This window comes from Syngnathoides biaculeatus, chromosome 3 (genome assembly GCF_019802595.1).
Source record: "Syngnathoides biaculeatus isolate LvHL_M chromosome 3, ASM1980259v1, whole genome shotgun sequence".
Taxonomy (NCBI): domain Eukaryota; kingdom Metazoa; phylum Chordata; class Actinopteri; order Syngnathiformes; family Syngnathidae; genus Syngnathoides; species Syngnathoides biaculeatus.
This window is the reverse complement of record NC_084642.1, coordinates 9,807,265-9,821,079: the sequence shown is the minus strand read 5'-3', so window position 1 is coordinate 9,821,079 and position 13,815 is coordinate 9,807,265. Positions and strand designations below refer to the sequence as shown.

The following is a 13,815-nucleotide window of genomic DNA, read 5'->3' as shown; positions in this document are numbered from 1 at the left end:
TTGAAGGGAAAAACTTGGAGTGAAGTTTGGCTTGTCTACTCCTCTGACGTATCTCGTGTTACACTTTCATTTAACGCTTCAATTTTCTACACCAGTTTAGGTGTTCTCAAAAACAGTGTACTATAAATACAAAGATTGAGAGGCTTTATCTGACCATTGTCATATCTTAGCCACTCTACCAACCAAATACAAACCAAAGCAAAGCAAAATTTATTTGTATAGTGCATTTCATTCACGAGGTAACTCAACGTGCTTTACGTGATTAAAGTCGTTTGAAAACAAAGAGATAAAGCATTGAAAACGGGATAAAAACAATAAAAATGACATACACAATATTAAAAAAAGACAATTCAAACTGCATACAGTGCAAGTAATATGATCAAAAAGTGGATATATTCTAAGAAGCATGAGGAAAAAAAAGAGTTTTCAACCCTGTAGCGTTTTGTTTGCTTGTTATATAATATAATAATATAATATAATATCCATTCATTTTCTTCACCACCCATCCTCACGAGTGTCGCGAGGAGTGCAGCTGTCAACGGGCAGGATGCGGGGTACACTCTGAACTGATACAGGGCACATATTAAAAAAAAACATTTACAATAACATTCCCACCAATGGACAATGTTGATATTTATTTCCACATATTTTACGTTGAAAAATCTCACCCACACCACCAAACAAAAAAATGTCACCTGCCATCTAATAGAAGAACATTTATTTGTTCTGTCTGTCTTCATATGCCACTGCCATAGCTTGATGAACAGAATGCATGAATTGTTTTGAATAAATAATATTTTCACTTATCTTATTAATTGAAATTTGATACTTTCCTACGGGACAGCAGAAGAACTCACGGCGCACTGGTTGGGAATCATTAGAAATGATGCATTTTGGGTTCAAATATATGATATAACATTCTCAGAACAGAGTAGGTAAAGGAGGGCTCCACACGAAGAAAAAAAAATTCCCCACGCCACAAAGTTACTTGTGGCTGAATATTTTTTGACGTGGGCAAGTTGTGTCAGGCCGTTTCTTGTAAATGCCCACACTTAAAAGAACTCGACTGCAGGGCGTCGGTGGAGGGGCCTGTCTTGATTCAAGTCGCGTCGATTGGCTGCCGTCCAGTGACGTCACACGCTCGTTACGGCCATTCACAACAATAAACCTGACAGCGACGCGTGGGGAGCGATCATTTATGAACATCTCACAGCTCATCGACGTCTCTTCGTAAGTGCTTTTACTTTCGTTTTTGGGTTGGTTTTATAGCCGCTCGTTAGAATTACCGCCCAAATAATCCTAATTCATACACGCGATCCTATTTTCTAAATCATAACGCTACTTTTTGGTTTTAGCTGACGCGAACGCGATGTCAAACTCGGGCGGCCGTCGACTGAAGCAGTGGCTGATTGAGCAGATCCAGAGCGGACAGTATTCTGGGCTCCAGTGGGAGGACGGAAATCGAATCATGTTCCGAATTCCATGGAAACACGCGGGGAAACAGGACTACAACCAAGAAGTAGACGCATCTATTTTTAAGGTTGGAATTTGGAACAAACCATTGGAAGACTGCTGGATTAAATTTTTGCTCCAGAACGGGTCATTTTGTCTTGACTTTATATTAACTTAGCTTTGTGTAACTATATGCTGATAATCTGTTCTTATGGTTTGACTCTAACATTGCTTTAAAAAAAATAATCCTAATAATAACATATTACTATTATTATTTGCAGCAGTTGGCTTGAGACTCGTTTAGGGTGTACACCACCTCTCGCCCCAAATCAACTGAGATAGGCTCCAGCTCCTTTCCTAGCCTGATGATAGGCAGTATATATAATAAATGGATGGATATTATTATTATTATTATATTATTATTAGTGATTTTAGTAAAGTACCACAAGCTGAATTCAAGTATTGAAAACCAAAATGTCCATTGGTGAGAACGTTATTGTAATTTTTTTTCTATATGTTCTCTGTACCCTGCTAAAAAAAATTCTATAGAACATTTCTAAAGAATTTAAAAAAAAAAACTATAGAACTTTAGGACCCAAGTCCTATAGAATTTCTATAGAAATTCTAATTGTTCTGTAGAAATTCTATAGAAAATCACAGCCAAAGTTCTATAGAACAAGTTGCTCTGTACAAATTCTATAGATTTCTATAGAACATTTCTAAAGAACTATAGAACTTTAGGACCCAAATTCTGTAGAAATTCTATAGAAAATCACAGCCAAAGTCCTATTGAACAAGTTGTTCGGTACAAATTCCATAGAATTCCATCAATTTCTATAGAATTTCTACAGATTTTTTTTTTAGCAGGGGTATTTGGTTGGAGACCAGTCCAGGGTGTACCCGCCGATTACCCAAAAGTCAGCTGAGTTAGGGTCCAGGTAAACATTGCCCCTGGAATAAGCGGTAGACAAAATAATGGACAGAGGGAGATTATTACTTTATATAACATTAAGAGTGTTCTATCTTACAAAATGTAAAATAGTACAACATCTGTTCTTTCTCTCCTCCAGGCATGGGCTGTATTCAAGGGCAAATTCAAGGAAGGCGACAAGGCCGAGCCGGCAACTTGGAAGACCCGACTGCGTTGCGCTCTCAATAAAAGTCCCGACTTCGAGGAGGTGACAGAAAGGTCTCAGCTGGACATCTCGGAGCCTTATAAAGTCTACCGAATCGTGCCCGACGACGAGCAGAAACGTGAGCTTGTGATTTCGGGATCATTACGTTCAAAGCTCAAATCTTAGCCATCTTTTACATTTAAATCATGGATGACGTCAATAGTGGTAATAAAGTAATTCTTGCTACAGGTTAGCATTTCAGTGAACTTCATGACATCATCCTGAGTCATCGGGATCCGTCTTTACGTCGGTCACAATTGTTGTTCCACAGTTGGAAAAAGCTCCTCCGTGATGCCGATGGCAGCCGCCGGCAGTTCTGGCGAAATGACCGACATGGACTGCAGTCCGGCAGACATAGACGGGCTCACGAAAGAAGTAAAGCTCGTTCTCGCCATTCTCGTTGTCTTGGTGGCACTTTGTTGCCATTTTATTGTTGTGTTTATGCAGGAAGAAGGCTGCAGGATCCAGGCCAGTCCCGAGTATTGGCCTCAGACAGCCAGCGGTAAGAAAAACCAGACAATATACCGCAAAACGTTTTTGTGACACTGAAGCTTTTCTGTTGTTCGAGCGACGATCAGTCAAACTCTCCGATGGAAGAATTGACTAACATCCTGTTCAACTTTGCTGACTAAGATGATTAAGTTGTTGTTGTATAAATATTTCTGATGATTGGGCAAAGTAATGACACAACATGGTAAGAAGTCGTTGGAGTGTGAACATAGCGTTTATTCTTTTTTATTTCTTTGGTCTTTAATTCACAGCCTTCTCACTGCATCAGGACCCGTTACCGTCTGGCACTTTCAGCTCCGGTAATTACAGTATTTTGTGTCTGTGTCTACGCGTACACTTTTTTTTTTTTCTCATGAATTTCAATGGGATTAAAACCATTTTGGGATTTCAACTAACATTGAAAAAAATACACGGCAGAGCTATTTATCTCAAATACTGTTCAGAAATCTGTCCAAATCTGTGATAGTGAGCACTTGTCCTTTGCAGAGCAAATCCAGCCACCTCAGAGGTGTGACTTTATTTTGGTGGGGTGGGAGGGAGTGTCTTGTTTGACTGTTAGGTCCAGCAGAATGGAGAATCTGGATATTTTTATGCTAAAAAATAACTCTTACTGTGAAGTTTTGAAGCTTCTGCTGTGGTTTCCAAGTATTCTAATTGAAGTTTACTGAGAATCTTCGTTAAACGGAACAAAGTTTCTAGAGGGGAGAGAGAAATGGAGACAAAAGACAAAGCAGTGATTGGAAATAAGCACGATTACTGCTGGCTGACCACAATAAAAGGCCACTGTATGTAAAATGTTATCTTCTAATTTAAAAGAAATACAAGAGCGGCCTTGGCTATCGATATAAGAGGTTCAGTTTTATTCTTCTTGAATGAATAAAACAAATATATCCATCCATCCATCCATCCATTTTCTTTTGCCGCTTATCCTCACAAGGGTTGCGGGTAGTGCTATCCCGGCGGTCAACGGGCAGGAGGCGGGGTAGACCCTGAACTGGTCGCCAGCTAATCACAGGGCACATGGAGACAAACAGCGCACTCAAAATCACACCTAGGCGCAATTTAGAGTGTCCATTTAACCCTTTCCGGGCAGGGGTTGCATATTTGCAACAGGTTTAATCTAATCAAAAAGTTTAAGTCCAGAGTATCCTTTCCTGAAAGGATCAGATTGTTCTCTCAGCAACATTTTATTTGGTCCAGAGAGAGTTAATCTGGCATGTTTTTGGGATGTGGGAGGAAACGGGAGTGCCCGGAAAAAACCCACGCAGGCACGGGGGGAACATGTAAACAGGGGGGGCCGGGATTGAACCCGGGTCCTCAGAAGTGTGAGGCCAACGCTTTATGAGCTGACCCACCGTTCCGCATACATTTACATATTCTGGTATATTCTTTATCCTGCAGCTTTCTCCCAAATGATGATCTTCTTCTACTACGGAGGCAAGCTGATGAACAACACGCTGGTGAGCCACCCCGAAGGCTGTCGCATCTCGCCGGCCCAGCAGCACGTGGGACGCGGCGGCCCCTACTGCTCGGACAGCATGCAGAGCGTTTACTTCCCCTCGGCCGAGCTCATCGAGTTCGAACGGCAGCGCCACGTGACCCACAAGCTCCTGGGCCACTTGGAGCGAGGCCTCCTGCTGCGGGCCAACCAGGAGGGCATTTTCATCAAGAGGCTGTGCCAGAGTCGAGTCTTTTGGAGCGGACTGGCCGACGTCGGCTCGCATTACAGCCCGGCGCCTTGTAAACTGGAGAGGGACGCCGTGGTGAAGATTTTTGACACTGGGAAGTTTCTTCACGGTGGGGGCTCGTTCGTTAGCTTTCAAAAATCAGCCGCAAAGAGATTTCTAAGCATTTCTACTTTGTCCTGTTGTAGCATTGCAGCTGCACCAGGAAGGTCACCTTCCAGCTCCGGATCCAACTGTGACTTTATGTTTTGGAGAGGAGCTTCATGACCTCGGCGCCGCCAAGAACAAGCTCATCATCGTGCAGGTACGAAGAACCAAATGACCAGGACTCCTTTTTTTCGACTTTCCTCGACTTTGACGATTTCTTCCGTGGCAGATCACGGTGGTGAAGTGCCAGCAGCTGCTGGATGCGGTGAATATGCGCCGCTCGCAGTCGTACTGCGCCAACATGGAGCTCTGCGACGACGTCTCCGCGGAGCAGATGGCCAACATCTACCAGGACCTGTGCGGCTACAGTTGCCCGCAGAGGTCCGCCTGCTACAGGGACAACATGCCCATCACCGCCTGAAGAGGCAATTGGAGCGCATAGGAACGTCTGCTGTTTGGGTCATATTCTCCGACTTTGAGTTTCTTCAGAATGTTAAAACATGTCCATCGTTTTGTACAGTGTTGCTTTTTGTATTATATACAAGAAGTGAAGGGAAAACTTAGTGTGCCAAACGTCTTCCTTGTTATCCCCACAGGACTGGAATATGATTTTTTTATTTTTATTTTTAAAAAAGTACACTTAAACCGGCACTCGCTGACCATAACATGTACACCTTTGCAATCTAATGAGATCAAATGCAAGCCTAACTTTTTTTTTTATTACTCGAGTTAACTTTATTGATAGCGCACTTAAAAAAATGCAAGTGCTGTACATTTATGAAACCAAAGATAAAACACAAATAATAGTAATAATGACTAGAATTGTGTCCAAAGTGCATCTTTTGGCCAAACTGCCGCACTCCTTTTGAAGGTAATGCTCACATTGGATTGTCAGAGAAACATTTCTTAAACAATATGTATGAAATATTGTATGGAAGTGCACTTCATTGTACTAAGATATTTGTTTTATTGTCGCTTTTAGATCCTTTCGAGCAGGGGTGTCAAACTAATCTCTGTCACGGGCCACAATGTTGTTCTGGTTTCCATCAGAGGGCCGTTATGATGACTGACACCATAAAAGCATGTCATCGCCTCATCATATTTACACATGAAATTTATGAACTAATTTGGAATCAGTAATCGAGGGAAATGGGGTTTTCAACTATTGTTCTTGTTTGGTAACAAAAAATGCATTATGATATCTGACAATTTGAAACTTTTGGAGCACATTTTCACAAGAATCCTGGAATTTGATACTAGAGTTGGCTTGGCGGGCCACGTAGAATCCCGCGACGGACCGGATCTGGCCCCCGGGCCTTGAGTTTGACACCTGTGCTTTAGCGTTTTCCACAAATCTGACAACAAATAGTTTTGGTCTCACGTGAACACAAACACACACACATAAGTTTCATTTACTGAATGAAGGAATTCCTGAATAGATGTTGTGAAGATGCTGCGCATTGAATCTAAAATGGGAATTTTTCTGGACTGACTCCATATTTGCATTTTTCGGTTTCATTTTTGTTACTGTGATTTCGGTGCGTTGGCATATTAGAGATAGGTTTTACTATCATTCAATTTTTTTGTTTTCATTTTATAATATTTTCTATTAAAATCACATTTTCAAGAAACCACCTGTTTTTTTTTCTTCCAGTGTCATGTTATTTAGTAAAAAAAATATCCATTGTTGTAACTGTACTGATCCAGGACCCGAGAATTCACATAAAATTCTGAAAAATACACACAATATTGAGTAAAATCTGGTTTTCATCAATTAAATTTTTAATCAATTTTTATTTTAAGAATGACATGGTTAGACGGCAATAATGGCCCGAATATTTCACACAGTCGGTCATTCCGGATCCGCAGCTTCAAATTGTCGAAAGTCGTGTTTACAAACAGAGATCGCATAATGACAAAGCGTCTCGATATTTGTGAATTTGGCAAACGTGTGCGTTCATGTGCACATGACTGCGCATGCATCTGTGTGTGTGTGTGTGTGTGTGTTGTTACAGGGTTTTTTTTGTTCAATTCTACAGAACAGGAACATCGTCCAAAAGTTGTCACAGGAAGCAAACAAACCCCAACGCCCACGTAGCACATCTGAGACTGGATTCTTGTAATGTACAACGCAGAGTGCAGGCACTGTGTACTGTCTACATTATATCCATATATATATATATATATATATATATATATATATATATATATATATATATATATATATATATATATATCCATTCATTATTTCTATTTTATACTCATATAATCCTAGATACTGTTGTATTTATTGTAATTGCTGTATGTAATATACAATACGTAGGATGTGAAATCATTTCTTGTTTTCACGCAGTATACATACAAAGAGCGGTCCATTATAAATTTTAGTCTTAATTTTATAGACAATAATTTGCAGCATATACTGTACATAATTCATTATAATGTGTGAAACCTATTGAAATAAGTGCAGGAAATTGTGAATTACTCGTTTCATGTTCACAAAGCAAAACCGAAAGCACACACAAATAGAGACCAAACTATAAAGTGGGATTATAGTTACATTAAACAATAATTACATCATTATACATGGTGAGTAAATGATTGAAAACATATTAAAGACAGATACAGTTTTGTATACATTATCTTCCATTGACTTCAAGATGATATTGTAAAAGTGAGGTGAGTTTTATTGTTTGTCGACATTCGGGGTGACATTAGGGGTCCAAAAATTAGGATGGGATTTGGGAACGAAGAAGTTCAAAGAACTGCTGGGACAGAGAGGGCAGGAGACGTCACAATTTTACCGGCGCCATATTGACGGTCAAACAGAGCTGCTCGACATTGTGGGAGACATTGGATATTTAATATTATAATATAATATTTACAATACCCGCGACCTGTTGTGCTGTTGGTTGTCAAAACAGACAGATATTCAAACAGATCATTCTATGGAATACCAACTGAAAAGATCGATGGATTCTGGCAATTAAATGTGATGGATGGTGCCCAACCAAACTGCACACACGCCTGTGTAGCTATCGCTTCATTTCAGGTAGGAATTATTCTTAATCTCAAATTAAAAAGTATTTATAATGCCAAATAAACTCATTTGAGAACAATGCGTATTTAAAAAAAGAAAATAAACCGTCTGTCGCGGAGAGGTTCATGTGTGGCAGCGATACGCTTCCGTGTACGGAGGATTCATTTATTTAAATGTTGGTATTTGCATTGAAAACATCTGAGTGGGTCTATCACTATGTGGGGTTTATTCCTGATTGAGAATAGATCCAGCAATGAAGTATTTTTATGCGTCCACACTTTTGTTTAAATCTTGACGACTTACTCACCAGCTACATGCGTGGATCCAGTTGTCCAAGACAACAACTCTTATCGGCGAAAACATCGACTTTGGCATTAAATATGGATCCTCTATGCCAAGTGTCTCTCATTTTTCCACGTACCTTCGTTTATTATTACCTTCTAAATGTTTAACGGTATCAAAGGAACCCTGGATGTCGTGCTATAAGATATATTTCCATTTCATTTAATTTTGCTTTGTTTGACCGGCAATATGGCCAATCACGTGATTTTATGACATAGGTGCATGAGCTCTATTTGATTGGAAGCTTTTTAAAAATTAATTTCTAAAGGTTATTAAAAAAAAAATTCTACAGCTTTATAAATGTATCAGTATGTATGTGTATTCGTGTTTTTTTTTAGGGAGCTGCATTAATATTGCAGCAACAATAAAACAACCACATTGTGTCCCTTCACAATATAGAACTTGCAAACACAGGAGTGCGACAGGAAGAGGAGAAGCCACGTGCTCGGGCGGCTTTTCGTGTCGACAGCATCTCTTTTGTCCTCACGTCCAGCGTCTGCAGTGTGGTCGTCGTCGTGTTGCAACAACTCTTTGCGGCGTCTGAGGCTTCCCACAATTGTGAGCCATCAGACACGGGCAACAGACAGAAATGATGTTGCCATTTGTGAGCGTTTCGGTGACATTTGACTGTGCGCCGCTCGCTGCGCACTTCAAGGAAGCGACTCCTCTCATCAGGAAAGTGAAGCTTGAGTCGATTTCTGAAATTCTTTGAAAAAAAATTGTCTCCCTCTCTGATTCTTGTCATCTTTTTTCATTTTTTTCTTTCAGCTCTTCTTCTGTTTCCGCTCGTTTGCTGTTGCTGCATGCAAACGGAAGGGAGAAGCCAAAGGAAAACTCTGACTCTCAGATTCTGTGAATCTGGCTGTAATGATGAATAATAATCAGAAATATGTTAATCTCTTATTGCCAAACCATTTCATCCGGACTTCTTGTATGATCTATGACCAACGGACAGGCTAATACAAAATGTAAATGGGTCAATACTTGATTCATCATAAAATCTTTATCAGGATTTTTTTTTAAGGGCAGCAGGATATTTTACAGAGCCCCTAAAGGGACATTGAAAAAAAAAACCCTACTGTTTTTTCATTGTAATGAGGAAGTTACTCATTACAATGAGTAACTTACTCATTGTAATGAGTAACTTTGTAATGGTAATGAGTAATTTACTCATGAGTTACAATGAGTAATTACTCATTGTAATGATTAACTTTGTCATGGTAATGAGTAACTTACTCATTGTAATGATCAACTTACATTACAATGAGTAAGTTACTCATTACAATGAGTAACTTACTCATTGTAACTCATGAGTAAATTACTCATTACAATGAGAGTATCGAAAAACGGCTACCTATGGGTCGTAGCTTATTTACCTGCTCGCGGTATCTTCCTGAATAAGGAATAAGGGTCTTTTATACATGCACACATCCAATGGACTTGTTACTCATTACAATGAGAAACTTACACATTACAATGAGAAACTTACTCATTACAATGAGAAAGTTTCTCATTACAATGAGAAACCAGTTGGTTTTTTTTTTCCAATGCCCTTTTAGGGGCTCCGTAGTGTTTGCACCGCAATTCTGAGATTGGAGGTTCGAATCCAGGCCGTAGCCTTCCTGTATGTAATTTGCTCATCCTAACCCCAACACTAATTCTGACTTTACCTGACACTGATTCTAACCTTTATCACTCTCACACACTAACACTTATCCCAAACCACCTTTGATAGCGAACAGCAAAAATTAGAATAATTGATGTTCATTGTCACTGATACAAAATGTTCTTTAGAATGAAAAAAACACACACAAATAAAAAGGGGGTTAGGATGGGGAAAAAACAACAAATAAGCACAGGTTCCCCCCCAAAAACTGTGAACTTTGGATGTGTGAATGTTGAATTCTGAATATGCACAATTTATCCTTTTTTTCCTCCTAAACATTCCCCCCTTCCCCTTTCCCTCACTAATTTGTTCAACAAAGTTTTCATTAAAGAAATGTAGAATGGCAGAGAGATAAATATTTTTTTTTAAACAGAGGTAGCGTCACTGATGGTGTAGTGGTTTACGTGCCTGACATTGGTACATGTAGCGTGGGATCGATTCCCACTCAGTGATGGTGTTAATATCTGCCCTGCAACTGACTGGCGACCTGTTCAGGGTGTAGTCTGCCTTTCGCCTGAAGCTAGCTGTTATAGGCTCCAGTTTCCAGTGTCCCTTGTGAGGATAAGCAGCTTGTATAATGGATGGATGGATAAATAAATACAGGTACAAAATTTTGGCTTTTGGTTCCTCAAAACTCAAGCTGCTTATCCTCACAAGGGTTGAGGGAAAGCTGGATCCTATCACAGGTAGCTTCGGGAGAAAGAATTGAACTGGTCGCCAGTCAGTTGCAGGGCAGATATCAACACCATCAATGAGGGGTAATCGATCCCCCACTGCCCCCAGCAAAAGCAGGCATGTGTACCAGTAGACCATGAGTGACACTACTTCGAGTTAAAAAAAAGTATTTATCTCTTTGCCATTCTATTTTTTTTAAATGAAAACTTTATTGAACAAATTAGTGAGGGAAAAGAGAAGGTTTTAAATGCATTTTTGGTAAATAATTTAAAAAAAAACATCTCTCTGCCATTGTATTTTTTTTTAATGAAATTTTATTGAACAAATTAGTGAGGGAAAAGGGGAGGTTTTAAACCTATTTTAGTTAAATAATATTTTTAAAAAAATTAAAAATATTCACCACTTGACCAAAACATTTAGTTAAGAACATTCTTTTGAATCTGTATTTTTTAATTTAAAAACATTATTTATTTTTAATATCTGATAAAAATCCATAACCGTGCCTGCCTCCTGGGCAAAATCTTAATTTCTGGACGCGACCATAACTGCGAACCTTAAGCGTTGCTCTGAGCTCAACCTTACCCTTAACCCAAACAGAACATGAACCATGACATGTCGCTATACTATTACCCTAATTGAATCTTGACAATACCCAAATCATAAACCACCCAAACCTTGCACCTTCACCCCCACCGTATCAAAACTTTAACCCCAATAACATTTAGTTTTCCACTACATGCAATACATTTTCATCTTTCCTGAGAACAGACTTGTGAACGGCAACAATAAGCCTAACGCGGTCTTCTCGTTCATCTCACGTGTCCTTCTGCAAAGTTCTGGCGCGGGGGGAGTTGTGTCACAAGACATCGATTCTGGTGGGGTCTCTGGGGAGAGAACTGCTTTAGAATCAGTGCGGCTGAGATGAGAATAGACATCCAGAGAGGAACTGGAAGAGCACACAGGAGACGCAGGTGGACAGAAATCCCACATCCGAACGTAAGGAGAAAGCCACCCACGGGTTCACACACACACACACACACACACACACACATACATCCCCCCCCCCACACACACACACAGATCAAGCTTCATATCCTCTTATCAGTATCAGTTGAAACCTAAATTTGAGCCCGCTTTACACCTTCTCTACGCTTGTAAAGTTTCTCCCAGGTGAACTATTTAGTTGGATCGAAACTGCAACATGAAAGAAATTAGAATTTGTGAACACGCGCAGATCGGCCGTATTTTGTTACACGACCACAGTTAAAACATAACTTAGACACTAATAATATTTGATCGATCAAGCTAAAAAAAAAATCAACATTTTTATTTGAATTGTCATGTGCAATGTTGACTTTTGTCAGTCATTTAAGTGTTTAATAGTGCCCACATCATAATAGTGTGAAAAGTAAAAAAGTTCCAAACTCATTAGGAGTCTTTTTGTTTGTGTTCAATAACTGGCAATGAAAAATGTAGTTCTTGATTCCGGTTTGATTGCCTCACAATTTCATTATTATTGGATTCGGTTAGACTGGGGGTGAAGTACAATTGCACGACATCATATATGACAGTTTTAATGGTTCTCACTAGACTTATTTACAGTACTTACAGTGAAGAAAATAAATATTTGAACACCCTGCTATATCGCAAGTTCTCCCACAATCATGGAGGAGTCAAAAATTTTAATAGAAGGTGCAAGTCCACTGTGAGAGAAATAATCCAAAAAGAAAAATCCAGAAATCACAATGTCTGATTTTTTTTTAACAATTTATTTGTGTGATACAGCTGCAAATAAGCATTTGAACGCCTGAGAAAACCAATGTTAATATTTGCTACAGTAGCCTTTGGTTGCAATTACAGAGGTCAAACGTTTCCCGTAGTTGTTCACCAGGTTTGCACACACTGCAGGAGGGATTTTGGCCCACTCCTCCACACAGATCTTCTCTAGATCAGACAGGTTTCTGGGCTGCCTCCGAAGATTTTCTATTGGGTTTAGGTCTGGAGACTGGCTAGGCCACGCCAGAACCTTGGCTGTGTGCTTCGGGTCATTGTCGTGTTGAAAGACCCAGCAACGACCCATCTTCAATGCTCTGACTGCGGGAAAGAGGTTCTTCCCCAAAATCTCACAATACATGTCCGTGGTCATCATCTCCCTAATACAGTGCAGTCGTCCTGTCCCATGTGTAGAAAAACACCCCCAAAGCATGATGCTACCACCCCCATGCTTCACAGTAGGGATGGAACTCCTCATTCGTCTTCCTCCTAACACGGTTAGTGGAATTATGACCGAAAAGTTCAATTTTGGGCTCATCTGCCCACAAAACGTTCTCCCATTACTCCTCTGTATCATCCACATGATCATTGGCAAAGTTAAGACTGGCCTTGACATGTGCTGGTTTAACCAAGAGAACCTTTCGTGCCATGCATAATTTGAAACCTTGACGTCTTAGTGTATTACCAACAGTCACCTTGGAAACGGTGGTCCCAGCTCTTTTCAGGTCATTGACCAAGTCCTGTCGTGTAGTTCTGGGCTGATTCTTCACCTTTCTAAGGATCACTGAGACCCCAGGAGGTGATATCTTGCATGGGGCTCCACTCCGTCATGTTTAGCTTCTTCCATTTTCTAATGATTGCTCCAACAGTGGACCTTTTTTCACCAAGCTGCTTGGCAATATCTCCGTAGCTCTTTCCAACCGTGTCGTGTTGTACAATTTTGTCTCTGGTGTCTTTGGACAGCTCTTTGGTCTTTGCCATATGACAAGTTTGAGTCTTACTGATTGTATGGGGTGGATAGGTGTCTTTTTGTGATTTCTGGATTTTTCTTTTTAGATTATCTCTGTCACAGTGGACATGCACCTACAATGAAAATTTCAGACCCCTCCATGATTTCTAAGTGGGAGAACTTGCAATATAGCAGGGTGTTCAAATACTTATCTTCTTCACTGTTATGTATTCATCAACTTGTCCTGTGAGTGTATGTCACTACATGCCATCAGCATCAGCTGTAACATTAAAATGTCGCACTGAGGGCCCGTCAACGGGCGAAAGGACAGACGGCATGTTGCGTCACTTACGGGCCAGGTTGCTGCATTCCGACAAGATCCTTGACCGCCTGATCTGATG

General features: G+C 40.2%; 1 protein-coding gene across 1 annotated transcript; it reads left to right on the top strand.

Moving 5' to 3' along the window:
* Positions 1–1,093: 1,093 nt before the first annotated feature.
* On the top strand, positions 1,094–6,674 carry irf8 (interferon regulatory factor 8). Its single transcript, XM_061815004.1, has 9 exons — positions 1,094–1,230; positions 1,356–1,540; positions 2,523–2,706; positions 2,899–3,002; positions 3,075–3,129; positions 3,389–3,436; positions 4,539–4,934; positions 5,011–5,126; positions 5,199–6,674. Exons 2-9 carry the CDS (start codon positions 1,370–1,372, stop codon positions 5,388–5,390), a joined length of 1,266 nt encoding a protein of 421 aa, XP_061670988.1. The 5' UTR covers positions 1,094–1,230; positions 1,356–1,369; the 3' UTR covers positions 5,391–6,674.
* Positions 6,675–13,815: the final 7,141 nt, after the last annotated feature.